At 64.3% G+C, this 25533-nt stretch overlaps 1 protein-coding gene across 2 annotated transcripts in view; it reads right to left on the bottom strand.

Annotated features, from left to right (window-relative positions):
* ZFPM1 (zinc finger protein, FOG family member 1) overlaps positions 1 to 25533 on the bottom strand; it is a 66589-nt gene that overhangs the window by 29493 nt on the left and 11563 nt on the right. Inside the window, exons 2-3 of one of the 2 annotated variants that reach the window (XM_026494617.4) lie at positions 10170 to 10301; positions 7624 to 7749 (exon numbers count right to left, since the gene is read on the bottom strand). In XM_026494617.4, the coding sequence (XP_026350402.2) occupies positions 7624 to 7749; positions 10170 to 10301 (258 nt within the window). Of the gene's footprint in view, positions 1 to 7623; positions 7750 to 7911; positions 8397 to 10169; positions 10302 to 25533 lie in introns of those variants that run through there. The other variant, XM_044382333.3, reaches the window with a different exon arrangement.

Here is a 25533-nt window from a genome sequence, read left to right on the forward strand (position 1 = left end):
AGCCGGCTCGATTAGCGCCCGCGGCCGAGATAGGCCACCCTGGCCACAGATAGCCGCTCCCGGAAGGCCGGTGAGGTCAGCGGGCAGCACAGGGCAGGCAGCCAGGCCTGGGCCCCCACCCGCTGCCAGGCGGCCGAGGACTCAGGCCCCAGCCACGCTCCCTGCTGGCCACTGTGCTGCCTACCTGCCCTCTGCCAGGCAGCGTCTACACCCTGCAAGGGGTTGGGGGAGCCCCCGAAGACCGCGTGTGATGGGGCTGGGCGGGGGCCACTCCCCAGGAGGCAGGGCTGTGGGCTCAGTCCCCAGTCAAGCGCCCGGAGGTGCACTGGGACAGCCTCAGTTTCCACATCTGTGAAACGGGGAGCATGGCACCTGCCGCCGAATTTCCATGGGCTTTCTCACGGGTCTCCCAAGTCCACCCTCGAAGCCCTACGGTCCACCCCCACACAGGGGTCAGCCCTGGCCCCCAGGCCTCCCTCCCCTGCAGTCCCAGTACAGGGCCTTTGCTGGACTAGGCTCTATGGGGCGGGTCACCCAGCGTGTCTGCAGCCTGCTCCCCCAGCCACGCGTGGTCTGTGTACATCCCTGTGGGGGGCTGCCCCCCCGCCACCCCACTCCCCTACTCTCCTCAGTCTGCATCCCTGGCTCCGTGTCCAGTCCCTCACTGCTGTCTCGGCCACGGGCTGTGGCTCCAGGAGGGGAGTGGCTGGGCTGTTTGTTCAGTGTCTATTACAGTGGCTGGTACACAGCAGGTGCTCAATAAACAGAAGCACCAGCTAGTGCGCGAACGGGAACGAGCTCTGACGCAGGACGGCAGTCTCTGAGCCTTGCTAACGCCCGCTCCTCTCCCGGGTCCGCACCCTGGGGGACCTGCGGCCCATGCGTCTTTGCTGGGGATGGAACTGGAAGACAGAAGCAGCCAAGGGCCCATCTGGGCGCCAGGTGGGTGGCGCCTCCGCGGTAAAGAGCCACTAACCGCAGGGAGGGGCTGCCCGGGGTCAAGGGGTCCGCAGCCCAGCCACGGGGGAAGCCACGGCCAGCTCCACGCTTCGAGGGTCCCCACCGGAGCGGGGCAGGGAAGGCGAGTGCAGATGCCCTCTGCACGTGGCCTTTCTGGGGTGCTGTGCGAGGCCTGGCCCCCGGTGCCCACTGGGTAGTGCAAGAGGGGGCATCTGTGTGGGCCAGGCCAGCCACGGAGGACAGGCCACAGGCTCATCCGTGGCCCCCACCGTAGCCCTGGCCCAGGGACCGATGTCGTGGAAAGAGCTTGGGGCCGGGGGCAGTGGGCAGCCGAGGGGTCCGTCGACGACCAGCCACCCTGAGCCTGTGCTGGAGGAAGCCCGTGCCGGCTGAACTCCGTTTCCAATACAACCACGTATGCGAGGCAGCCCCCTTGCTCTGAGCTTGCCTCCTCCCTCCTCACCCTGCAGTCACCCCGGCGGCAGTGGGGCACGCTCCGGCCTCAGGGCTCCTGCCTCTGCTGAGCCCTCCACCTGGTGTACTGTTCCCGGGGCAGTGGTTTGCCTTCCCGTCCCGGTCTGGGTGCCGTGTGGGCTCGGCGAGGCATCGCTCCCCCCTCTTTATGCCTCGGACATGTGACAGTATTGCTTCTGTATTCGTCGTCTCTGTCTCCTGGACTCGGACATCAGCTCCCCGGTCACCTAGACATTGCCGGCCCCAGGCGGGTGTGTAACATCCAAGTGTTTGTGGAGTGAATAAACGACCTCCCCCTCTTCCTGGGCTGTAGACACCATGCTCTTCGGGTTCTATGGCCTGTGTTGCCCCCACAACACACCTCGAAGGGGGGGACCACTGCCCACTGTGGCCACCCACTGCGGCGTGCCTGGTCCCCAGGAGGTGCTCAGTAAACACCTGGGCAGGAAGGAAGGCTGGCTGATGGCAGGGACACGCACCACCCCCGCCCCGGGGACTGCCCCCCCACCACCTGGAGCCTCAGTCTGCTCGGCTGTGAAACGGGGGGGCTCAGGATGGGCAGAGAGCCTGCTGCGTGGGTCTTGGGGCACACATGCCCTGGGGGCCACACAGCGTGGACTCCCTTCCTGGGGACACCCAGAAGACATGGCTCCTGACTCAGCTACTGGGTCTGGTCTCCGGAGCTGACCCCAGGCTGACCCTTGCCATCCACCATCACCCTCTCCCTCCGCCCTCCCCCATCTGTTAATCTAAGACAAATAGGCCTATCAGGCCACAGTGCCAGGCCCCACGATAACGCAAAATAGCTGAAATGATTTTTCCCACCCACACACGCCGAGCCGGTGGGAGGGGACGCGCGGCCAGGCCATATCGGTCCATCTCCCAGGCTGTCCATCAGGACAGGCCGTCCTGCCTCGGCAGCCCGACCGCCCGCTGCCCGATAACAAACCTTGAGGTTTGCCTAGAAACTCCAGCAGTGAGATTAGTCAGCCGAGCTCGGCCCAGACAGCCAGCCCAACGCCCTTGTTCACTGCAGGGGCGAAGATTCCAGCAGGCTCCCCAGGACGCCACGGGTGGGGGCAGTCAGGCTCCGGTGCCTCCTCTGGCCCCTCACACACCATGCTCCCTGGGGTGCTCATTCAACCCAGCTGCTGCACGGCAGTGACCCGAACACCTCACTTCAAACCCTCCAGTCCCTCATTTTAGAGCCAAGGCACTAGAGGTATCTATACTCCCTGCACTGAGCCCAAACCCTGACCCATCGGCGCCCAGCCTGTCTCATGCTCCAGCGACACCCACAGTGCTCAAACCTCAGGGCCTTTGCACATGCCAGCTCAATGCCTGGATACCCTCACCCCACTCCAGCTGGTCCTTTAGGCCTCAGCTTGGGGAGGCCTCTGCTGACCTGCAGGCCATGAAAACATGGCCAGCCTCCCCGTCTCTGCCTCCAGAGCCTGAGATGGGGACAAATGAGGAAACCCCTGATGCTGGCCGATCAGCTTTTGTTTCATTAATAGTGGTCTCCAGGAAAGAGTTCCAGGCTCCAAGGCACTTGTGGGTGAGAGGGACCCCAGTCTTGGGGCTCTGATCACAAAGCCAGGCCACAGGCCTAGCCACCAATTGTGGCTCTGACCACCCCCTTCCTTCTTCACAGCCACGTGATGTCCCCGGAGCTGGCGGGGAGCCCTGGTGGGCCTCCCAGGTTCACCTCCCTGCTCCCCACCTGGCATGTGGCACCCGCAGTGGACAGCCCTGCACTCAGCAGCGGATGCACGCTGCTCCCAGCCGGGGCGTCTGGACCTTGGCTCCCAGAGGGGCAGAGGGAGGGGACCCCACACCATGAGGCTGGTTGCAGGGGAGGCTCCCGGACCCCCTGGGACTCCCCATACCTGTTCCCTTCATCTAGTTCCCCATGACCTGGTCAGGCAGGCCGAGGGCACACTGACTGCCATGGGACAGAGGCTCTGATGCGGGCCAGGAGGTGGGTGACGGGCCCAGGACCCCCACTCAGGATGGGACCCTAGAGGCTCTCAGTCCTAACAGTGGCTGGCCTGCCCGCCTGACTTGCTTTTTCTAGATGTTAAGTGGGGACAGAGGGGGCGGGAAATGGGATGATGGCAGGAGGGCTGGGGGGGCATGGAATGGGGGGCTGACCCCTCACAGGCAGAGAGCTCCTGGCCAGCTGCCCTCCAGACATGCTTTCGGATTACAGATTATAGCTCTCAGCCATTTGCATGTCAGAATTTTAAACAGCCAGCCCCTCCAGCGAACAAGGTCATTTCAAAGATAAAAACACTGAGCTCTCTCCCTTCCTGACACCCACCCCCTTTCCCTTCAAAGCCCCCAGCCCAGCATCCCCCTCTCCCCAAGCCCCAGTGGGAGCCTTCCTCACCGTGGGCTGTAACCCCCTCTCTACAGACCAGGGACCAGACCCCACCTCTCCCCTGCACCCTGCTCAGGCCCCAGGGCCTCCTGGTGGGGCCTTGATCGCAACCCCGAGCCTTTACGTAGACTTGTGACAGAGGAGCTCCTTGCCCTGTGGGGCCCGTGTGGGGGACTCCCTGTCCTCCAGGATCTCCTCCTTTCCCGCACACTCCATGGTTCGTTCGCTGGCATGGTGTGAGCTCACAGCGCGGACACACCCTAGTACACCAACTCATGAGGGTCCGGGGTATCCCTCTAACACTGGGTGTGGGCTCGCACTGGCCCTCACCTTCCCGAGGCGGGCGGCTGTCCTGCTGCTCAGAGGACAGAGGGGACAGCGCCAGCTCAGAGCTGGGTCCCCAACCCCGCCTGGCCCCACCGACGCCAGGGGCAGTGGGGGCTTCTTGTGCCCAGGGCAGGAGAGAGCATCTGGGGGGGGGACGAGACCACCCTGTGGACAGGGAAGCGAAAGGTGGCTCTTCCCTGCCTTGGGGCCACGTGGCTGGGCTGGCTGAGGGGTGCAATGCCTTTCTGGCTGAGAGTGGCTTCTTCCCAGGAACCCCACCTACACCCCACTTCCCAGAGGAACCCTGGCTGCCCGGGCGGGCGGAAGACGCTGTGGCTCGCCCTCTGCGTGCCGTGGGGATGACCACTCCGCAGGCCCCGTGAAGCCACCGCTCACCACTCTCCCTAGCTCCACTGAGGAGACCTCCTGGGGTGCTCGCTGCCATCTGCGCCGGGCCTTGACCACGGGAGGGGCAGCCCCCCCGAACGCGCTCCGCTGCGGCAGAGAGGCCCTGAGGCCCAGTCTCTGCTGGGCTGCGGCCACCGGCTCCTGGGCCTGGTGGGTCCCACCGGGGGCGAAGGGGGTTCCCGAGAGCCCCATGAGCCCTGGCCGGCGGGTCGCAGCCAGAGAGGGGAGGTGGGGGCGAGCAGAGTGAGCTGTGCCAGGTGCATGCGGAGCCCCAGCTGTGGGCTCTGGGAGGTGACCGGGCCCCGCCTCACAAAGGCCAGGTGGGAACCGGACGCTTGGGGCCCAGTCACTCCCCCAAAGCCAGACAGTGCAAGGTGCACTGGGGTCCAAGGTGGCCCCTTCATGCCAGAGGAGAACGGCAGCTGGTGTCCCCAGGCTGGCCTCACAAGCCCGGTCCCCAAGCCAGGTGGTGGGGCCAGCACCTTTTTCCACAAGAAGCACTTTTTTCCAGCCAGAAGCAAGACATAGACTCAGAGACACAGGGAGGGACAGAAGCTCACCCAGGACTGGCAGAGGGGCTCAGGGGTCAGAGAAGGGGAGGGGGGCAAGGCTTGTGGGCAAAGGCCACGGCGGCACGCCCCCCTCCCACAGGTCACTGGTCTGGGCACTGCCCTCGGGGATGCCGGCCCGGCCAGGCCCTGGCAAAGCCCTGCTGCCCCATCGCTAGCACGGGCGGCCCCTCAGAGATAAGGGTGCATTGGGCCTCTCTGGCTTCCCTGGCGGACGATAAGCCCGGCCTGTCCGGGGTCTGATAGGGGGCAGGCACCACGGCGGTTGGCCAGCGGTGGCTTATCGGCCCATCGCTGCCCACTGCACAGAAATTTCTATCTGCGGAGGCTGACAGGGAGCCCCCGGCCCCAGAGGTTGCACCCCAGCCCTAAACCACAGCCACCCCAGGGCCAACCCCCCACCCTGGGGTCAGCTTCCAGCCTCTCGGGGCCTCTGTGCCTCCATTTATAAAATAGGGGTGAGGATTCTAACACTGAAGGGGGGGTGGGGCCCACTGGGGTGGCAGCTAAAGCTGGCATTGACACAGCACAGCCCTGCTCTGGAGCCGGGCCTGCACTCCCTGAGCTGGGTTTGTGCCCCGGAGCCAGGTCTGTATTCCCTGGAGCCGGGTCTGCACTCCCAGAGCTGTGTCTGTATTCCCCGAGAGCCAGGTCTGTACCCTGGAGCCGGGTCTGCACCCTCAGAGCCGGGTCCGTACCCCGGAGCCAGGTCCGTATTCCCCGGAGCCGGGTCTGCACTCCCAGAGCTGGGTCTGTATTCCCCGAGAGCCAGGTTTGTACCTTGGAGCCGGGTCTGCACTCTCAGAGCCGGGTCCGTACCCCGGAGCCAGGCCTGCACCCCCAGAACTGGGTCTGCACCCTCAGGAGCCAGGCCTGCACCCTACTCTGCACCCTACTTACCCAGCTGGGTGACCTTGGACAAGTCTCACTATCACGCTGTGCCCGTCTCAGAGGCTGGTGTGGGGGGCTGCCTGGTACTCTCCTCCCCATAGCTGCTCTCCCCGGCGGCTGTGGCCTCAGCCCAGCGGCCAGTTAGGGCCCCTCAGGCACGTGGGTGGTCCCTGCTCCCCTCACCGTAGCAGGAAGTTTCCTGATAAAGACTGGAATGTGAGGGGTCACAGGGCCCACAGCACCACTGATCTGGCTTTTTTTGGGGGCCTCCTTGTTGCCTCATCTGCAGCTGGGGAAACTGAGGCAGGGAGCGTAGTCTGACCACAGGGTCCCTGCCCAGCCCTCATGGCACCGTGCTATGTGCGGAAAGGCCCCAGTGCAGACCTGAGAACCTGGTGGGTGGGCGTGTGGCTTAGCAGTGCCTGACTAGGCCCTGAGGGCCTCACGGACACATGGCCCTTTGGGCACCCCACCCCCTGCCAGCTGCTCCTTGGTGGGGGCAGGCACATGGCTGCCACCTATCTGCCAGGACACCTGAGGCCCTCCCCTCTGCCATCAATGGGACCCAAGATGGGGGGGTAACGGCTGAGGGACATAAACCCAGTCTGTTTTGAAGGGCAGCAGGCTTGCTGTGCTGGGGGGCAGCAGAGGGGACCCCCAGCACTGTCTTACCCAGCATGCTCAGCTCCTAGGCAACACCATGGCCCCTTCAGGTTGGGGGGGTTGGTGAGAGTTGGTGGGGTCACCGTCCTGGTTTGAGCGCCAGGCCAACCCTTCCTTTCTGGGGCCCTCAGAGGAGGAACAGGGGTTCCCTCTGCCCTGGCAAAGCCCTCCTTGACCCCACAACAAGGCAAGGCCCTACCTGCGTGCCCCTCTCCATGGCCCCTGACCCTTGCTCGTATCACCCCTGCACGCGCACGCCCCGAGGACCAGCTGCTCACGGCTGTCTGGTACACGGCAGGTACTCCGTGAACGTTCCCTGCACCCACACGTGTCTGCCCCAGGCGGGTCCCCGCTCACCCTCACCCCCCGTCCTGAGGACAAGCCATGCCTGTGCCCAGAGACGCAGCCCCAGAACCCCTCCCCCACGCCACCCCACGTTCCCCAGAATTACGAAGAATGGAACACGCCCAGGTTCCTTTCTAGGCACAGTGGATACAAGCACGTGGAGAACACCTCTGGGAGGACCTCCGAAGCCAGAATTTTGGTTGCAAACTGGTGGTGGGGGAGACGGGTGGCAGGAAACCACCTCAAAGCCGTGCCCTACCCTCCAGCCTGCCTCGCACATGGCTGCAGCCACCCGCACGGGCCTGAAGCCCCAGTCCAGGGAGGGGGCGGGCCTCCCGACGCACTCCTATGACACCTCTCCCTGCCCTCCCCACCTGCCGCTCTTCCCCAACCAGAGGGGAAGGCCTCCCGGGAGCCCTCGGGGCCTACCGGCCCCATGGGCCGGCTGGACATGGGAACGGGCACAGGCCCTGGCCCAGAGGGTCGCCATGGCCTCCCTGGCCGGGAGGCGGGGCCCATCCCACACAAGCCACCAGGACAGCAGGCTCCCGGACTTTCAGAAGGCTGGGCCGCCAGACCCCGACAACCGCAGGTGTGGTTTACCTGGCCCGCTCCAGGAGACGCCGGACTCCTCCTCCAGCCGTGTCTCTGGCTTCTGCCCCTCCATCTCCTGGGAGCCTTCTGTGGGCGTGGGGGGCGGTGGCGATGGTGGGGGTGGGGGATTAGCGTCTGCAGACAAGAAGACACCATCAGGCCCCGCCATCCCTGGGCGCCGATTCACCCACCTCCCCACCTTGCCCTGTAGCTGGGAGGGAAACTGAGGCCCAAGTGGGTGAGCACGTGCCCAAGGTCACCCCACACCCAGGTTTGCTCTAATGGGGGGACAGATACCTCAGTTTTCTCCTTGGCCTTTAAAACTTCTCATCCCCTCATCAATTGCAGCAATAATTGCTATTCCAGCCACAGTTACTAATCAGAGGGTAGGGGTGGCCTAAAAGGCACACCCAGGCCAGCGGGCACACGTGCAGGCCCCGGCTCCCTGGTCTCCTCCGCCAGCAGCTGGGGGCCCCTCGAGCCAGGCCCTGCACCCAATTCCAGCCCAAAGGGCATATTTGCCTTCCCTGCCGAGCCTGATAACTACCGCAGCCCCCAATCGATGAGCGCCCATAAAAGCCCCCCCTTGGTGACGTCACGCACCCGGCAGATTATTAATACCCGAGATAAGGGCTGTGATTAACATCAAATAAATCAATCACACAGTATAAAAGTCCTATTATTTTTGGCTATAAATCAACGTGGCTGGCATCTGAGCTCCAGCCATCGCGCGGGAGCCGCGCTGGGCCCGCCCGAGAGGCAGATACTGCTCCCGCGGGCTTATCTGGCCCATCGCTGCGTTATCGCCACGGCCTGTGCCAGGTGCAACCCCGGCTGTTTTTTCCAGCTCCTTCCCCAGCCCCGCCCCCACCCCGCGCGGCCCACGGCCCCGGCGAGCAGATCAGATAAGGGGCCCGGCTCCCCTGGAAAACCACCGGGTCAAAGTCCACCAGCAACAGCCACTTGCCCTTTGGCAGATCAGGGCGCCCCCGGTAGCACCCAGCACCTAACAGCAGCGGTGATGGCGGTGGCGATAAGGGGGCCCTTGCTCACTCCCGCAGCCCTGGCCGCCCAGACACAGATGCAGAGACTGAGGCTCAGGCAGGGCAGGAGCGCGGGCCCTGGGGAAGGGCCGGGGGGGCAGCGGGCTGCTCCGCTAGCCGCGATGACGAGGCCGGCGGCAGAGATCATAGTAATAAACTTGAAGCACCTCCCGGGCCACTGTCCCTGGGTGAGCTGGGGGGAGGGGAGCCCCACTCCCGATGAGCTGCCACCGTGGAAAGGGACACGGGCGAGCTGGTCTCGAGGACAAGGCTTGCTGGGCTCCTGGCCTGTGGTCATCCCGGGGGGCGGGGCACAGGTGCTCGGAGACTGGGAAACGCTGGGGGGCAGGGGCTCCACAGGGAGCACGGTCTGCCTGGGATCTCTGCTGCCCACTGGCCAGTCCCCTCAGGGCCTGGTGCGCCCTTCTCTGTGCACCTTTCTGGTCTCTGCTGTGTCACCCCCACCCCATCTCTCCTTCACCCCGTCATGCCACCCACTCACTGCCTTCTGAAACGGTCCGCTTTAGGGCTCCATCTCCCCCATTAGACTAGGGCCTGGGAGGTCACTCAGCCCCTGTGTGCAAAAAGCGTCCCGGCCCTGAATGGGGGTAAGACCCCCCCCAGCCACGGCCAGCAGAGGGGAGGCCGGGAGAGGTGATTCAGGCTCAGAGCAGGCAGACCAGAGCCCCCACTAATCCCTCAAGTCAAGTTTCCGCCTCAGGAAAACAGGGGTGAGGCTGCTGACCTGCCCCCATGCCCCCACCTCAGGGAGGGCTCTCTTCCTGGGGGTGTCTGGGGTACGGCTAGCTAGAGGAGCTGCCCTCGCCTTGAAACCCGCTGGCGACCTGGCCAGAGGAGGCTTCCAGCGTCAGGTTGATTCACCCCTGGGTTTCCCCCCAACACCACCCCTACCCCCAAAACTGCCACCAAGAGGGTCCAAAGAAAGGCTCCAGGTGCCTGAGATGGGGGTGGGGGAAGCAGGCTTTGTACGAAGGGGAGTCCACCTGAATCCAGACCCGGGGTCAGATCACTGCTCGGGTGTGTACAGGCTGTGTGACCATGGGCAAGTCCCTTAACCTCTCTGGGCCTCATTCCTGTGTCTGTAAAATGGGGTCAAGTGCCGTACCAGGATACCCTGCAATGCGATGAGACCACGTGTGCCGAGGCCTCGCTGTCCCATCCCACAGAGGGTAAACAGGCTGGGAGAGGGCATGGCTTTCTCGGGGTCATTCAGTGGCGTAGGACTCCCTGTCCAAGCATGGGCTAGACCTTCACCATTGAGGCCTTTGTCTGCCCCTCTGTCAGAAGGGGCTGGACTTCCAAGACCCTCCTCATGCTGAGGGCGTACGTGTCTCCTGCCCCCGCCCCTCCAGGCCCCTGGCCCTTAGCTGCCCAGCTGCTGGCCCACGGACACCAGCAAGCTCAACGTGCGCTGCCCAGCCGAGGACGTAGGGAGGGGCGGGGCAGCGCAGGTGTAGACGCCGGCCTGTCGTGCACCCACCACCGACTCACCTGGACTGGAAGGGCTCAGGGGCTCGGGCTCTCCCGCGGCCTCGGCCTCAGGCTCGGGCTCACCCTCCCGCTCTGGGAGGCTGGCGTCCATGGCCTGAGCCTCTTCCGTAGCCTCCACGTCTCCAAGGGAACCTGCAGACACAGCCCGAAGGGAATCGTGAGGCTCTGTGGGGCGACAGCCCCCGGCCTCCAGACCCCCTCCTGGGCAGAGGGGCACAGGCTCTGCCCCCCACAGGGCCAGAGCCCATGAGCGGTGCCCCGCAAGACCTGTACACACCTCGCACTGGTATCACCCTCAGTCCCCACGACAGTTCCAACGCCTGGGGTCACCGCGGCTGTCCCACCCCCACCTCCCCAGCTCTGCGACCTCTGCTGGCCCACTGAGCCCCCCTGGCCAGGAGGGTGGTTCCGGCCCCTCCCCAGGTCTCCCCTCCGCTCTGTTCCAAGCTGTGGGAGAAGCCACGGGGCCTCTTCTGGTTCAGGGGGGGCTCCGGGCGTTCCATGGACCACAGCCCTCGTCTCACCTTCGCCAACCCCCTCTAGGGGTTCATGGAGCCCCAGCGTGCATCCACAGCCCCTAAGATGGGAGCGTAAGTCTCTCCCGGGCCCAGAACAGTCCTCCGAGAAGTCCCCACACTCAGGTACTGAGGCTTGGGAGCTTGGTGAGGGTGGGCCCCGTGTGCAGTGCCCAGGAAGTGCTCAGAACACGTGGCTATGGGATACGTGCCTGATGGGGCGCAGGTGAAGGAGGACACAGGTGTCAGCAGCCAAGCCTCTGGGACGGGAGGGCCTCGGGCCTGCAGCACCTGATTCCAATCCCCACCTTCCCCGGGAGGCTTTTGGGGGGGTGCGCCACGGAGGCCCCTCGCAGCTGAGAAGCCCAGAGACTTCCTGGGGGAGGGGGAAGCCAGGGTGTCCCTCGCGCTGGTCAGGGCAGCACTCTCCGTCCCTGAGGTCAGACCACCGTGTCCAGGGGGGCAGGCAGAGGGAACAGTGGTGAGCAGGTGTCCCTCCTTATTCTGCTCTCCAAACCTCCCCAGGCCCCTTCTGGCCGGCTCAGCCTGGGCCCTGAGCCCCGGCTGTCACCTTCCCTAATTGCTCCCCTAGCCACTTGTCCCGCCCCCCCACTCCCCGTCCCCCGTCATCAGGGAGATGACGCCCATCATCTGGGCGTGGCCATGGGGCGGGGTCCTGACTCACAGACCCCTCCCCCCCCCCCCCCCCCCCCCCGCTCAGCCCACTCAGGAATGGGTGGGGGGCCCTTCTGGGCCCAGGCTGAGCAAGAAGAAACATCTGGAAGTCACGACAACATCGGCAAACCCCTGTGTCGGGAGCACACCGGTGCTTGCTCTCACTGGCATCAGGGACAGACGCATGCAGAACGGAAGGGCCACCCTCAGGGGCTGAGCTCCCCATCCCTGGAGGCAAGCAAATGGCAGCAGATGGAGATCTGACTGGGATTCACGCCTGTGCGACCTTTTGTACATCACGACCCCCGTGGGGATCCAGAGAAAGCCAGTGCCTTCTCCCTAGAAAGAATGAAAATTGCCCAGTTTCAGGGGCTTCTCACCACACCCCTAGTCTTCTTCCTGGTGCCCTTCACTCCCCTCTTTCACTGTTATTTCCCCAGTGGTGAAACCTGGTGCCACTGGCCGGCGTCCCCCGCGGGCCGCAGGAGCTGGCTCAGGGCAGCAGTCCAGGGAGACTATGACAGAAGAAGCAATGTGAGAAAAGAGGGTCCAGCCCGACTTTCCCAATCTAGCGATTTCCACGGGGCGGGGGGGTGGGCAAGCTGGTTTTCTATTTGCCTGTCAGCTCGAAGCCCTGGTCACAGGCGGCCGGCTAGAGTGAGGCAAGCTGAGTGTCCCCGGCCGGGAGGACGCCCTTCCTGCCTCCCGCCGACATCTGGGGCGGACGCGTTCCAGGACGCAGAGGAGCCCGGGACATCTGGACTCCATGGGGGACTCCCAGGCCCGTTGGGGAGACCGTCAAAGAACAGGCAGGCCCCGAACAGGAAACAACAGCAGATTATAAGTGCTGTGAGGGAGGGGGGCAAATGCGGGCGAAGCAGAGCTCAGAGGGCACAGACAGCTGGGAACATGGCTCCGGACAGCCTGGGGACCAGACAGAGCTCGGCTTTGAGGCTGGAGCGAGGCCAGGGTGAGGAGCGGATCCTAACCCCAGAGGCACTGGGGAGCTATAGAGAGTCCCAGGCAGGGTTGTTTCCCTGGCTGCAGCCGCCTGGACTCCCCGGACACCCCGGAGCCGTAATTTCGGGCAACGGGCAGGTGCTCACCACCCCGTGGCCGGGCTGAGACGGCACGAAACCAGCCCCAGGCCAAGTCTTGTGCTTGCTTGTGAGCGCTCCCACATGGACAGGCGAGGCTCCGAAGAGGACTGGGCACAGCCCAGACTGGTCCAACTTGTGCCCCTGGGACAGGTGGGAGGCTTGACCTGCCGTGACCTCCCTTGGCAGGCATCTGGGCAGGAAAGCAGAGGCTGCGGGGGAGGCTGGCCTTGAGCTGCCCCGCCTGCGGGCTTGGTCCTGAGCAGGGACCGCTGGTCATGGTGGCCAGGGGGGTGGCAGCCATCCCAGCCTCGGCAGGCAGCACAAAGGCCTCTGGGATCAGCCCACGTGCCAACCCTTTCGAGATGTGCTCATGCCCCGTGTGGCTCATTAGAGCTCCCAGGGGACGGCCCGTAGCTGAACGGCCACAGGACCTCAGGGCCTTGGTCGCCTGCTCTGCTGAACGGGTACGAAGTGACCTGCTCTCAGGGCCTGCAGGGACCAGAGCATGCCGGCGATGCCGGGGCAGAGCTGGCGCACCCCTCCCCACCCCTGCCTGACCCCAGGGATGCAGCTCCGATGGTCCAGGCCCCGCTCAGGCGGGCCTCAGCCACCCAGGGAGGCCCCAAGCTCGTGGCGGGTCTGTTTATGGGAGAACAAAGGCCCCCGCGCCGCACAAAGGCGTGATGATGAGCGTGAAGAAAGAGGCTGCCAGGCTGCAGGAATTTATTCTAATGCCGCTAATTCGGTTCCAGCACAATTAAAGCCACTCTGATAATGCTGGAGACCGCCGCCCACCAGCGAATCACTCCAAGCCCACGAGCGCGGTGCTGTCACAGCCAAGGCTGCACTGTGCCTGCCTCGGCACCCCGAGTGCGTGTCACCCCAGCCGGGGACACTCTGGGGTCCTAGGGGGGCACTCGGGTCCTACTCTGCCTTGGGGAGGAAGGTTCCTCCACTGGCCATGCATCACTTCTGCTTCCCTGGCTGCCCTGTGCCAGGAGTGAGCCCCGCCTGGCCCCTGGGGGCTGCTCTCTGGCAAAGACCCCAGTAGCTAGCCCAGGCCAATCCATGCAAGGCAGGGGTCTGGGCTGTGTGAACTTGGGCAAGTCACTCTACCTCTCTGTGCTCGGAAGCCACAACAGCTCCTACGTCACAGGGTGAAACACGTAGGAAGTGCGCACCAAACATCATTGGCCGTCACCACCTGCTGTGCAGAGGGCCTGGGGAACGGGGGTGCCTCCCCCACCCCGGGCACGTGCCATTAGTAAGCATCACCTGTCTATACCAGCCCTGTGCTCAGCATTTTACAATGGTCTCCTTTAACCACCCCTGCCTGGGGGCCCAGAGTGTAGGGGCGGTGTGGATAGCAGAGGGGTAGGTGGGGGCCAGCCGGGCCCTGAGCCAGTCATAAGGGGCGGATCTCCTTCCAGCCTCTCAACACCACCCAGAGGTCACACCCACTTTGTAGACAAGTAAACTGAGGCCCAGCAAGGTGAAGTGACTTGCCCACGGTCCCCGTGAGGAAGCAGTGGTGGGGGAGGGCAGGGCAGGACACTCGGCAGACACGCCACCCTTGCAGACTCTGGCTCAGGCAGAGAGCCCCTCTGCACCAGGGTGGCCCCGTGCCTCCCTTCACCCTCCAGGTGCCCAGATCGAGGGTGACGCCGGCCGCACGGCCGAGCAGGGCAGGGAGGCCGGTGCCCGGGGCTGGACCCTGTCTGGGGGCGTCCGCAGTGATGACGGCGGTCGCTGCGCTGCCCCAGCTGCCCGGAGCCCCTCAGTTATCACGGCGAGCAGACGCCCTGCGCCGATCCGTCTCCTGCTCATTAAGCCGGACGTGGAAATGGAAATGAAAACATAATAGCTATTTGATTGGGGGCGAGATAGTTTGCATATTGGCTGGGCGCTGATAGCAGAATTTCATCAACTCCCGTTCTTCATGCTTTAAGACTGAATTACGGAGACAGGCTCTGTGCGGCGGGATGATCCCCGCTCCCTTCCGAGTCCCCGAGCTGCACGACTAACGGCCCCTCCTGGCTTAGATGGCGAGGCAGCCCGGGAGGGGGGGGGGCTTTGAATGACCAACTCTAAGAGAGCTGGAGCTGGTCCCTGTGGAGGGGACACAACCCCCCAGACTCCGGCCCCTAGGTGGACCTGTCGGGCTAGGAGTTGGTGCAGGTGTTTCTGAGCACTGGGCAGGGAGTCCTGCGGCCCTGGGCCTCCCGCTGGTCCCGGATGGTCCTGCAGACTGCATGGGTAGTGGAGGTCTGTGCCCGTACCCCAAGACCACTGGAAACAATATTTGAAAGAACCAGGGCAGAGTTCCCTCGAGCCCCCCACTGGACTAGGGGCCTGACCACAGTGTGAATCTTACCTGAGGCCCCGCCCTGTGCCCGCCCATTATGTGGGTCCCTTATGCCTCTCTGGGAAGGTCCTTCTTACACCCCATTTACAGCGAAGACAGAGGCCCAGGGACCTGCCCCAGAGCCCCTCCTGAGTCAGGGTTGGGTTTTGAAGGCTGGCCCCTGGCCTGGGGGCAGGGCAGACACTGATGGGCCACATGGCCCTGCCTCTCCCGCTGGAGTGCTGGCAGCCCTCATCCGGGGCCTCATTCTCCACCACTGTTCTCTCATTCACCCTTCCTTGACTCCCGCATTCATTAGCCTGTCCATCTTTTCCTGGGTCCACTGAAGGCCATGAAGGAGAGGGGCAAGTGACAGTCAGGGAAGGCTTCCTGGAGGAGGCGACAAGTGATGAAGGTCTGCAACGGGCCAGGGAAAACATTCTGGGCAGAAGGCACAGCAGGAGGCTGAGGCAGGTGGCCGTGTGGCCACACGTCCCTGAGCCTGGTTTCCTCATGGAAATCAGGGCTGGGGTCAGGGTTCAGCAAGGTGGTGCCCTGGTGCTGAGCGCAGACAGGTTACTATTACAACTGTTGTTCCTGTTTCAGCTCTCCAGGGGGTGCCACACCTGCCTTCTGGGGTGGAGGGTTGGTGGACAGGGCTGAGGCCTGGCAGGAGGGGCAGTGCTGGCAGAAGGCCTTGGCCTCCTGTCTCACTGGTCCTGGGCAGCCGGTGGGCAGGCCGTGACACTGGGCCCAGCAGGGTGGGGGCGCGGTGCTGCCAGGAGAGAGATCCTGGCCTCTGGGTGGCACACATGGCCAGATAAGGCCCTGATAACAGAGGGAAAATTGCAACAGATTCAGGCTTTCCCACCGGGGGGCGGTGGGGCAGCTCAGGCCACGGTGGGGACAGCTCTGCTCCCCATGAGGGGACCTTGCGACGAGAGCTCTGGGTGATTGGGGGCCGTGGCCAGACAGCCCAGGGGCCCAGGTCCCCCCAGCACACAGGGCTGGGTCTAAGCCCACCTGTTGGCAGAAGGCAGCGTGACCTCCCGTGAAGCACTCCCTTCCCTGGGCCCTGGTAAGCAGGACTCCTGGGGCCGAGGGTCTCTCCTCCAGCTGGTGTTTGCTGGACAAGGACACTGAGGCACAGGACGCACGGGCACCCAGCACCGGCCTGTCAGCTGCACCCCCAGCCTGCGGCCCCCCTCGCTGCCAAGGCCCTCGGGGCCCGGCGACCTCCGCTTCCCTCACAGTCCTGACAAGCAGCTGAGCTGATTCCCAGGCTGAGGTGGAGAGAGAGAAGCAAGCTGGAAGAAGGGGGTGCTGAGTAGGGCTGGGGGTGGGGCAAGCCCAGGAGGAGCGGGGGCGGGGGCAAGTGTATGTGGCGCTGGAGAGCAAGGGTGTCCCCCACCCCAGAGCCCCAGGGCCCCGTGCAGGGCAGCCCCGGACAGTTCCAGGCCCGTGAGGTCGGCTTGTGCCGCCGATGGGTGCAGGGCATGGAGGGGGTGTGGAGGGCAATGGGTGGGCACAGGTGACCGTGGGGAACGAGGGGCAGGTTCTAGGCCCCCCGTGGAATCTACAAAGGCCTGTGGGGAGGAGTCCACTTAATGGAGTCACGAGCTTCCCTAACGTTTAGAACAGAGGCAGGGTCCTGGCCCACTGCCTCCTAGGATCTCACAGCTCCAAAGGGGTGGGGGCTCCCCAGGAGGGAGCTGGAGCTCTGGGGAGGCCCAGTGCAGACACTGCACGGAGCCTGGCTCTTCTGGCGGGGTCCGCCTCACCCCCGATCCATACTGCATCATGGCCTGAAGAGGCCCACGTCTGCCCGCCCCCACAGGCCATGCGGCCTTCACCATGCTGCCCGCTCTGCCCCCTCAGCCCTCAGCACGATCTTCCCACGCAGACCGGGCCTCCCAGGAGCCTTCCACGCACCTGCAGGCGCTCTGTTCTCCCGAGGGGGGAGGGAAGCCGGTCGCTGGTACTGCCCTCCTGCCCCAGGGCCTTGAGGGGCTCAGGCCCCCGCTGTGGCCCCACCAGCGGCTTCTTCAACCCAGGGTCAGTCCTCACTGACAGCGTGGGGTGACCGCAAGAGGATGTTGGTGAGATCATCTTGGCTTATTTGCGCGGGCACCCTGGCCCGGAGGGGAGAGCGGGCATCGGCACCTCTAGGGACCTGCACCCAGGAGCCCTCCCACACTGGCTCTGCCCCCCGACTCCCTGAGCGCGCCGCCGACGGCAGGGGTGGGGGGCCCGGGCAGCTGGGCTCTCCACTTCTCCACCAACGGTCAGTCTAACGGTGTTCACATGCACCTGCCTCGGGAAGCTCACTACTCCTCTTCCAGACATCTGGCTCCGACACCCTCTGCTTCTCAGGCTCGCCCCCCCCACTCCCGCCTTGGGGGCTCAGGCCGTCCCCGTGAGGGCTGAGTGACAATTCATGTGGTCTGCTGTCCGTCTGTAAGCCCGACCCCGACACACGTGGCCTCGGCGAGGCCAGCAAGCACTCAGGCCACGCTTGGGGGGCCGGGTGCTGTCCAAGGTAAGCCAGGCCACAGGAGGGCGGCTGGCCGCGGTCACGACACACTCTGGGGGGCCGGCCGAGGGCAAGGAGGTGCCCTCCAAATCAAGAAACAACGTGGCACGCAGGCAGTGGTGCCAAGCAGGGCCCCACGCGCTCGGGGTCACAGGCCGAGTCTGATGAACAAGAGTGGTGTGACCCTACTTGAGCCCTGAACACACTGGAAGTATTTTATTGAGACACAGCGCACATATGGTAAGATTCATCCTTTTGGGGGCGGTTAGGCTTTCAGAGCCGCGTTTCCTGGAAGACGGGCGTGTCCTGTGCAACCAGGGCCCGTGTGGGCCGCTCCGGTGCGGAGCTTCGCCTGCTTCCCCCCAAGCTTTCCGGGAGCCGGTCAGAACCCGGGGCTCCTTACAGTATGCACCTCCTTTCACCCCCGTGGACCCAGGCGAGTGCGGCGCCTCCCAGCGCTCCTCCCCACGCCCCCTCTGAAGGGCTGGCAAGGACCAGAACTCAGGTATGGTCTCAGGACAAAATAAAACCTTCCCCTGGGCGGACGGCAGGCAGGGGAAGGGGGAAGGACCAACAAACACGTCCCTCCCTCCCCCCCCGTGTCGCCTGGGGGCCGCTGTAACCAAGAGCGGTGGGAGGACCACCTCCCCGGGCCTCGGGCACCTCTCACCCTGCCCCCCATCCACCCCACCCCCCGTTCCAGGCCTCGCCCTCCCTGCACCCGGCCAGTCAGCTTCCCCAGCTCCTTCCTTTGGGGCCTTCAGCATGGATTCTAACGACACACCCGTCTCCTGACTCAAGCTCCTCCCCACACCTCCACCTGCCCTCCTCTGCTCATTTGCCTGCTCGACTCCCTGTCTAGCCCAGCGTGGAAGCCAAACCTTCCTGGGGCCATGGCCCACGGCGGCCCACACCAGCACCCATGTGGCTCCAGGAGGGGCTGTCCTGGCCTGAGCTCCCACCCCCGCCAGGCTGTGCCGACCCCACCGCTGCCCATATGCCCACAGGGTGTTCACTTGATTAGCTTGCTCACTGGCTGTGTCCTGGGGCAGTGCCTGGCACACAGTAGGTCCTCAGTGAGTACTAAGGACCATGGGCCGGGGGAGGCGGAGGGCCCGGGCAGGTGGAGCCTTGGAGTCTGAGCCCTCCTGTTGGGGCTGGAGGGCCGGAACGTGCCCCCTCTCCCCGTGGGCAGCATACAGGCCAGGCCGGCCCAGCCTGGGTCCCTAGGGCCCAGGTGGGTGTGGGGACTCCAGGCTGGGAGATGTGAGATGAAGGGAGACAGGGTGCTGACACCAGGGGGGGTCCCGCATCCAGATCCCGGCCCCAGCCACCACCACTTCCTCCTGTGGCCAGCCCCATAACCGACAGGCGGAACTTGGGGGGCTTAACTGCCCCAGCCCCACGGCCACACCCAGCGGGGGCCTGGGTAAGCCTGGCACTCCCTGCACACACAGCCCTCAGAGGCCTCTCGGGGCAGGAAGGCCCACGGGCAGCCAGGCAGGTGAAAGTGAGCAGACAGGGGGTCTGCCTGCTCCCCTTCCTGAGCCCTGCCCTACGCATGGTCTTTCCTGCGTTCCCTTCGAGCCCTCACACACCCTCCCTGTTTATAGAGGTGGGGGTCTGCTGGGGGGGGAGTCCGGACGCAGGTCTGTGTGGCTCCCCTCACCAGGACGCAGTTTCCCTTCCTGGCTTTGTAGCACTGTGGCTCAGAGAAGCCCTCCCTGCCTTTCTCATTCCTTCGCCATCAACGCCCTGCCTGGTTGCTGTGTGACCGCTATCTGGCCCCCCCTCTGACTGTCTGTTCCCCAAGGCCAGGACCCAGGATCTGCCAGCTCCGCACTGCGTGGCCCAGGCCGGCACACCCCTCCCTGCCACGTGGGCACGGCCATCTGCCTCTCTGCTGTGGGGGAGGGGCATCAGCAGGGGTGGGAAAGGGCTGGCACCCGGGCCCCTCTCCTGGCAGGAGCTGTGGCTCTCTCGGCTCTGATCTCCGGGCCACGTGTGCACAGCCCTCAACAGTTCATGAAGTTCCACCAGGACCCTCATCAGCACCAGTCTGTAGGGAAACCGCTTCCGCTGCGCAAAGGAGGACAAACAGGCAGGGAACAGTCACGGCAGTCCCCACATGCACCATCAACGCTCTGCGGCCTCGGCTGGCATGGCCATCCAGGGCAGGGCAGAACGGAGGCCTCACGGGCTCCGAGGCCCATGGCTCTCAGCCCAGGGGACCTGCCCGGTCCCTAGTTTATGCACATGGCACACGGGGCCTGAGCTGCCAACCCCGCGGAGGTGCTGTGCGGGTGGGCGGGGGAGGGCTTTGCGGGAGGTGAAGACCCTCCCACCATCGCTCCTCCGAAGGAGCACTGAGGTCCTGCGTGCCTGCCACGTGCTGGGTCAGTTGTGAGCACGCGGGCGCCGACCGGGCCGGGACGCACACCCCGGACACCATGATGCGCAAGGACAGCGGTGCGGTATGTGGCACGGCGGGGAGGACGGTCTGGGGGTGGGCAGCGAGGGCTCCTCACGGGAGGCGCTGCTCACACTGAACGAGAAAGCCCCAGGCAGAGGGAACGGCCAGGGCCAAGTCCCAGAACTGGGAGCGGCTAAGGATGTGCCAGCAAGAGGCAGAGGGCTCTCCCTGCCGGGGTTTTACTCTCACACCGTGGGAAGCAAGGTGGGCGACCCCTGCCAGCCGCCGCCTCCAGGCAGCCCCCAGCTGGGTGCCCCCTCCTTGGCCTTGCTCAGGATCCTCCCCTGTGTCAAGCCTGCCCCTCTCTCTCTGGGGCCAGGGCAGTGGGCATGCCCCCCACCGGGTCCCCCGGGGTAGGGTCCGGGCAGGGCGAGGCAGAGATGGGGAGCGGGCCTGGGAAAGCCCGGCCTGCCTGATAGCGACAGATTGGTTTCAGCCGGAGCCGCGGGCTGCCAAGTCCACATCCTATCCGCGGCCTACGCTCACTCAGCATTCATCACCGCCGCGCTCGGAGACTTTATCACCGCTCGAGGTTGGCGCCATCTCTGGGCCTGGCCGCTCCCGGCCCTCCGATGGGCCCGATAGCCGCTGATAGATTACCCGAGATTGCCGCAGCCTGCGCCGATCGCGGGCACTCCTGGGCGGGGCGCGGACCACGTGGCCGGGCAGAGACCACGGCACGCCTGGGGGCGGAGGCGGGCGCGGCCGCCCGGGGGCGGGGACAGGGAAGTAGCGCCCGCCGAAGGGCGCCGCGGGCTGCGCACTGATTCTGCAGATGGGCCGATAAGGGCTGATGGATGGGAGCGGGGCTGGGCAAATGGAGCCGTCGCGGGGCCCGCGCGTCAGCTGGACGCAGGCAGACGGCTTCCCGGAAGGGGCCCGGGCTCCGGCGGGACAGGACCCTACCTGCCATCTGGGGGAGGGGCCGGCGACCCGGCCTCCTCGGCTCCAGACCACCCCTCACCTCCCGGGGCTGGTTCTCCAGGCTGCACTGGGCCGCGCAGTGCCGCCCCTGCTTAGACTGGGCCCTGCCAGGCTGCAGGCTCGGGACGCATTTCTTCCCTGGCGCCACGGCCCCTGGTCCAAGCCAGGCTGTCCTGATGCTCTGTGGGCCAGCGGCAGCATGCACACGGAGGCCTGGCAGACCCCCACCCCGACGGGGTCTCCAAGCCCTGCAGGAGGAAGAAGCCAGGTCCTCTGGGCTAGCCTTTTCCCTGCTGGGTGTGACCAGGTCCCAAGCAGCAACCCTACTCCACTCCCACTCCACAGATAGGGAAACCGAGGCACACAGAGGGTGGAGAGAGCTTCCCCGTCCCACGGGGAGTCGGCGGCTCTGCGGGGCTGAGCCTGTACCTCTGGGCCCAGTGGGCACATTGTCCCCGCAGGGGGTGGGCAGAGAGAGCCACAGGGTCTGGGAAGCCGGAGCGGGGCACTCCTGGGCTCAAACCCTGCCAGGCAGGGCCCGTGCCCACCTGAAGCCTGTTTCCTCAACTGAAAAGTGGGGGTTGAAAATCAGCCTCACATTTCTAGAGAGAGCAGAACAGAGGTGGTGGGGGGCCGAGGAAGGAAGGAGATGGGGTGTGGGGGGCAGCACGGGGGTTAGTGCTCAAGGGGGACAGTTTCCGCAGCCCAGTGCCATGGAGCACACAGCAGGCACTCCGTCAGTGCCTGTCCCCATCGGAGGGGATTCAGACATGTGCATCCCTACCCGTGTGCACAGCCCTCCACAGTGACGTGGCCTTCCCCGCCACCTCCGGCCGATTGCTGGCCATGGAGACAGAGGCGGGGCCTGCAGGGGCCTGGTCCTGCGTTGATGGTGGGCTGGGGGATGCGAGGGGCTGTGTCGAGGCTGGGAGGACAGAGGCGCTGACCTGTCCCATGAGTGGTCCTGGGCAAAGCTCTGCTGCCAGTTAGCGCTCGGCCCTGTCGATGTCTCTGGAGGGGCTGAGGCCCAAGGGGACCCAGTGAGTGGCGGGGCCGGGATTTGCAGCCGTGCTGTGGGGCTGCAGAGCCTGCGGCCTTGACCCCTCTAGGGTGAGTGAGAGCCACGCGAGGACGGTCATCCGGGGTCTGGACATTACAGCTTTGCAGCTAACCCTTCCGGCTGCTGGCCTGACAATGCAGATGAGCCTGGGTGGGTCAACGGCCCTGCCCGCATCCGATTCCTCAAGCTCACCCCGGCCGGGAAGCCGGGATCGAGTACGTGGAGAGGAAAAGTCTGATCCATGAGGAGAAGGGAGGGAAGGAGCCTCGCAGTTCCTGTGTCCTACCCCACATCCTGGGCCTGCCCATGACGTGGCTGCAGAGGGCACACAGGAAGGGAGGGCCTGTCCCAGGGGCGGCGCTAGCATCTGAACTGAGCCCTGATCGAGCTGGTCAGCGTGTGGCGGGGGCTGTCATCTCTCCTCCCCACCATGGTAGCTCATTCCCTGCTCAGAGCTTTTGTCTCTGCTGTTCCCTGTGCCAGGATTGCTCTTTTCTACACACACACCACCATCTGTCTCTGCTTAATGTCAGCTTCAGAGTGGCCGCCTTGCCTTCCATGACCCCAGTCCCCCAGCTACAGGGGGCCCCTCTGTCCTTAGGGTTCATTTCTGGTGTTCTCTCTGTTCCCCAGCAGCCTGGGGCATTATGAGGGCAGGCACAGAGCCCCCATAAGGGTCACAGGGATCCTGGCCCCGAACACACAACGATGCCCAGAAGTCAGCCTGCTGTGCCTATTCCAGGCACCCAGCCCCCGAGGAAGCAAGCCTGAGCCCTGCTGCAGGGACGACGGGTCCTCCTTGTCTGCTGGTGATGACCCCAACTCCCTGGTCTCTACGGCTCTGTCCGTGACAGTGCTCACTGGAGGCACTGACTTTTCTTTCAGTTTCCTTTCTCCCTTGGGTTTGCTTTGTTTTCCTGGGACAGGGGCCGGGATGGGGAGATTTTGAAATCAACTGAGGGAGTATTTATCGAGCACCTACCATATGCCTTGCACTGTCCTGGGGGAGACAGAGCTGCTCTAGAATGGGGGCCTCTTGTGGAGAGACTCTGAGGAAGGTGCTGGGGGACCCCCTCCTTCGCGCTGTCCTTTCACTCTTGAGTGCTGAGTCCCTCTTACTCCATGCCCTGGGAGGCACTGTCACCCTGTCTTGGGGGGTGAAGGCACTCAGCTGAGGTCACATGGCAGCAGTCCGGTTCTGGTCCAACCGCCCCCTCCCCGTTTCCTCCCCTTAGATCTCAGCCCAAACCTGTTCCCTCCTTGCCCCTCTGCTATTTTCCACTTATGCATTTTTGCAAAACGCCCATGCCTGTGGCTGGTTTTCAGGTCATGGAGCCCTGCTGGTGCTGGGGAACGGAGAAATCTCTGGCCAGCTCTGGGCCAGCTGGGCCTACCTGGGCCCCCCCATCTCACCGAAAAGACAATCTGTGGGGTGCAGAGTGACTCTGAACACAATGAGAACCCTCCAAAGTTTCCTGAATGCTTCTTACAGACATGGTCTCCTGTTATATAAATTTCTGAAAATGGAAAATCTGAAAGACCCTAAGTTTCTAGAAATCAGCACAGCCACACTTAGACTAAGGAATCCCCTGAGAAACTCCTGTTTCAGCCTTCATTGTGCAGATGGGGAAACTGAGGCCCAGGGAGCAGATGGCGCTCATCAGAGTCCACAGAAAGTGCCCTGGGAGACAGACAGACCAGACCCTCCCATTTTACTGACAGGAAAGCAGGTTTGGCAAATGGGTCGGCACTCTCACTCATTAAAATGGTACCACGGCCCCCGCCCGGCCTGATGCTACAGTGATCCTGGCAGTGTGAGGACCTGGATAAAAATCATAGCGGGGGGGCAGAGATGGGGGGGACAGCATGCAGAGTCTGGAGGTGCCCCAGACGCAGGGAGGGGGAGCTGGCCGGCCTTGAGCTGCCCCGCCCCATTTTTGAACTCAGTGTTCCCATCTGGGAGTCAGAATTGGCGGGGATGATCTCGGGAACGCCCAAGTCCTGGTCCCCTCATTCAGGCTGTGGGGGTCTAGGCTCTGAGGGTCAGCAAGAGGTCATCCAAAGGCCAAACTGTTCGTCCCCATGCACCTGGGCAAACGGATGGCCCCAGTAGCAAGGTCCCGGAAAGGCTGGCCTTTCCAGAGCTGGGGGGGAATTTCCATCACAGGGTCAAGGTCTGGGCAAGACAGTGTCCCTCACTCCATAAATTAAGGGCTCCTCTAGAGGAGCCCCGCCCCCTCTGAAGAGGCCCCGCCTCACAGATGGAGTTCAGCCAATCCTCAGGCTTCACTCCTGCTCATTTGCATGTCCGTTTCCATTGGTGGCAGGCATAGAGGTGAGGCCCTTCATTCCCAGGTCGCGGGGGGCGGGGCCTGGGATGAAGTTGTGGGGGAGCTGGGCGGGGCTCTGGGGGCCAGGCTGGGGCTCTGGGCTGGGCGCTGGGGTGTGTGGGGTGGGGGGTCCGCTGGGCCCTGGGGGGCGGGCTAGGGGCGCTGGGCTGGGCGTTGGGGTGTGTGGCATGGGGGGTCCGCTGGGCTCTGGGGGGTGGGTTAGGGGCACTAGAGGGGGTTGGGCGCTGGGGGGCTGGGCTCTGGCCTCCGAGGGAGCAGATTCTGGGGGTGCCAAGCTTTGGATGACCTACCCCAGATTCAAGTCTGGAACACAAAATGGCCACCTGCTACACGGGGAGGACTTTGGTTATAGTACGTGCTCTTCCTTTTCCTCTAAAGCTCCCTTAAATCCTCGGATTCCCCCCAACCCCGCCCATTATGAGTGAGTCAGAGGGGGAAGGATACTGACCCAAGGTCACAGAGCCAGGACGCAGCAGCATAGCTGGGACCTCGCCCCTCATCTCAAGGCTCCAGGGAGGACCCGTTGGGGGCAACTTCTTATTTAGAGCTGCTTCTTCGGTGGGGGGAGAGGCTATTTTTTGGCTTCCTTCGCAAAATAATGATGAGGACAACGATGATGAGGACCTGAACCCCCCTGGAGATCCAGTGGCATCATGTTCCCGGGGCTCCGTGAACTGCGGGGTGGTGGGCTCTCGGGTGTGAGTGTGAGTGTGCACGCGCTTTTGTTCCTGGCATTTTGGTGGGGTGAGATAAGGGGAACGACAGCCCGGCTCGGAGAGAGCAGACAGATAGATAAGGCGATAGGGTTCCTCCACCACACAGGCCTATCGCCTTTTATCAGAGTTCCCTTTTCTTTCTTTTTTGTTGGGGGGGAGGGTGGAACACACCCCACCCCCAGCCCCGAAGCCCGGGAAGGGAGGGGTGGGGGCCTCCCTCACTCAGATCCCTCCTGCTGTGTCCACACACCCAGAGCCCAGCCCCAAGCTCCCGACCGAGAGGGTGGGGGTCCCGACGACTGTGCTCACAACAGGGAGAACACAGCTGCACCCCTGCCCTTGAGGCTCCACAGAATGGCCCCAAGGGGGAATGATGAGGGCAGGGAGGCCAAGAGCCTAGTGGCCTGGAGACTAGGAGCTGAGCCCCTCTCTCTTAGAAGGTCTGTGAGCCCCCGTGGGCATAGCTGGGCAGGACAGGGAAACCTCGCAGCCGTAGGCCTTGAGGGCAGGCCTCGGCGTCTTCAGCCCCATATTATAGGTGCGGAAACTGAGTCTCAAAACAAGGATGTGGCTGTGGGCCACAGTGGTGGGGGCAGGCTGGACCCCCACGTTCCTTCTGCATTCCCTCTGGCTCTGGCAGCCAGACTCCCAAGGCCACAAGATAAATGTTCCA

Source organism: Ursus arctos, unplaced genomic scaffold (assembly GCF_023065955.2).
Source record: "Ursus arctos isolate Adak ecotype North America unplaced genomic scaffold, UrsArc2.0 scaffold_19, whole genome shotgun sequence".
In the NCBI taxonomy this organism is placed as follows: domain Eukaryota; kingdom Metazoa; phylum Chordata; class Mammalia; order Carnivora; family Ursidae; genus Ursus; species Ursus arctos.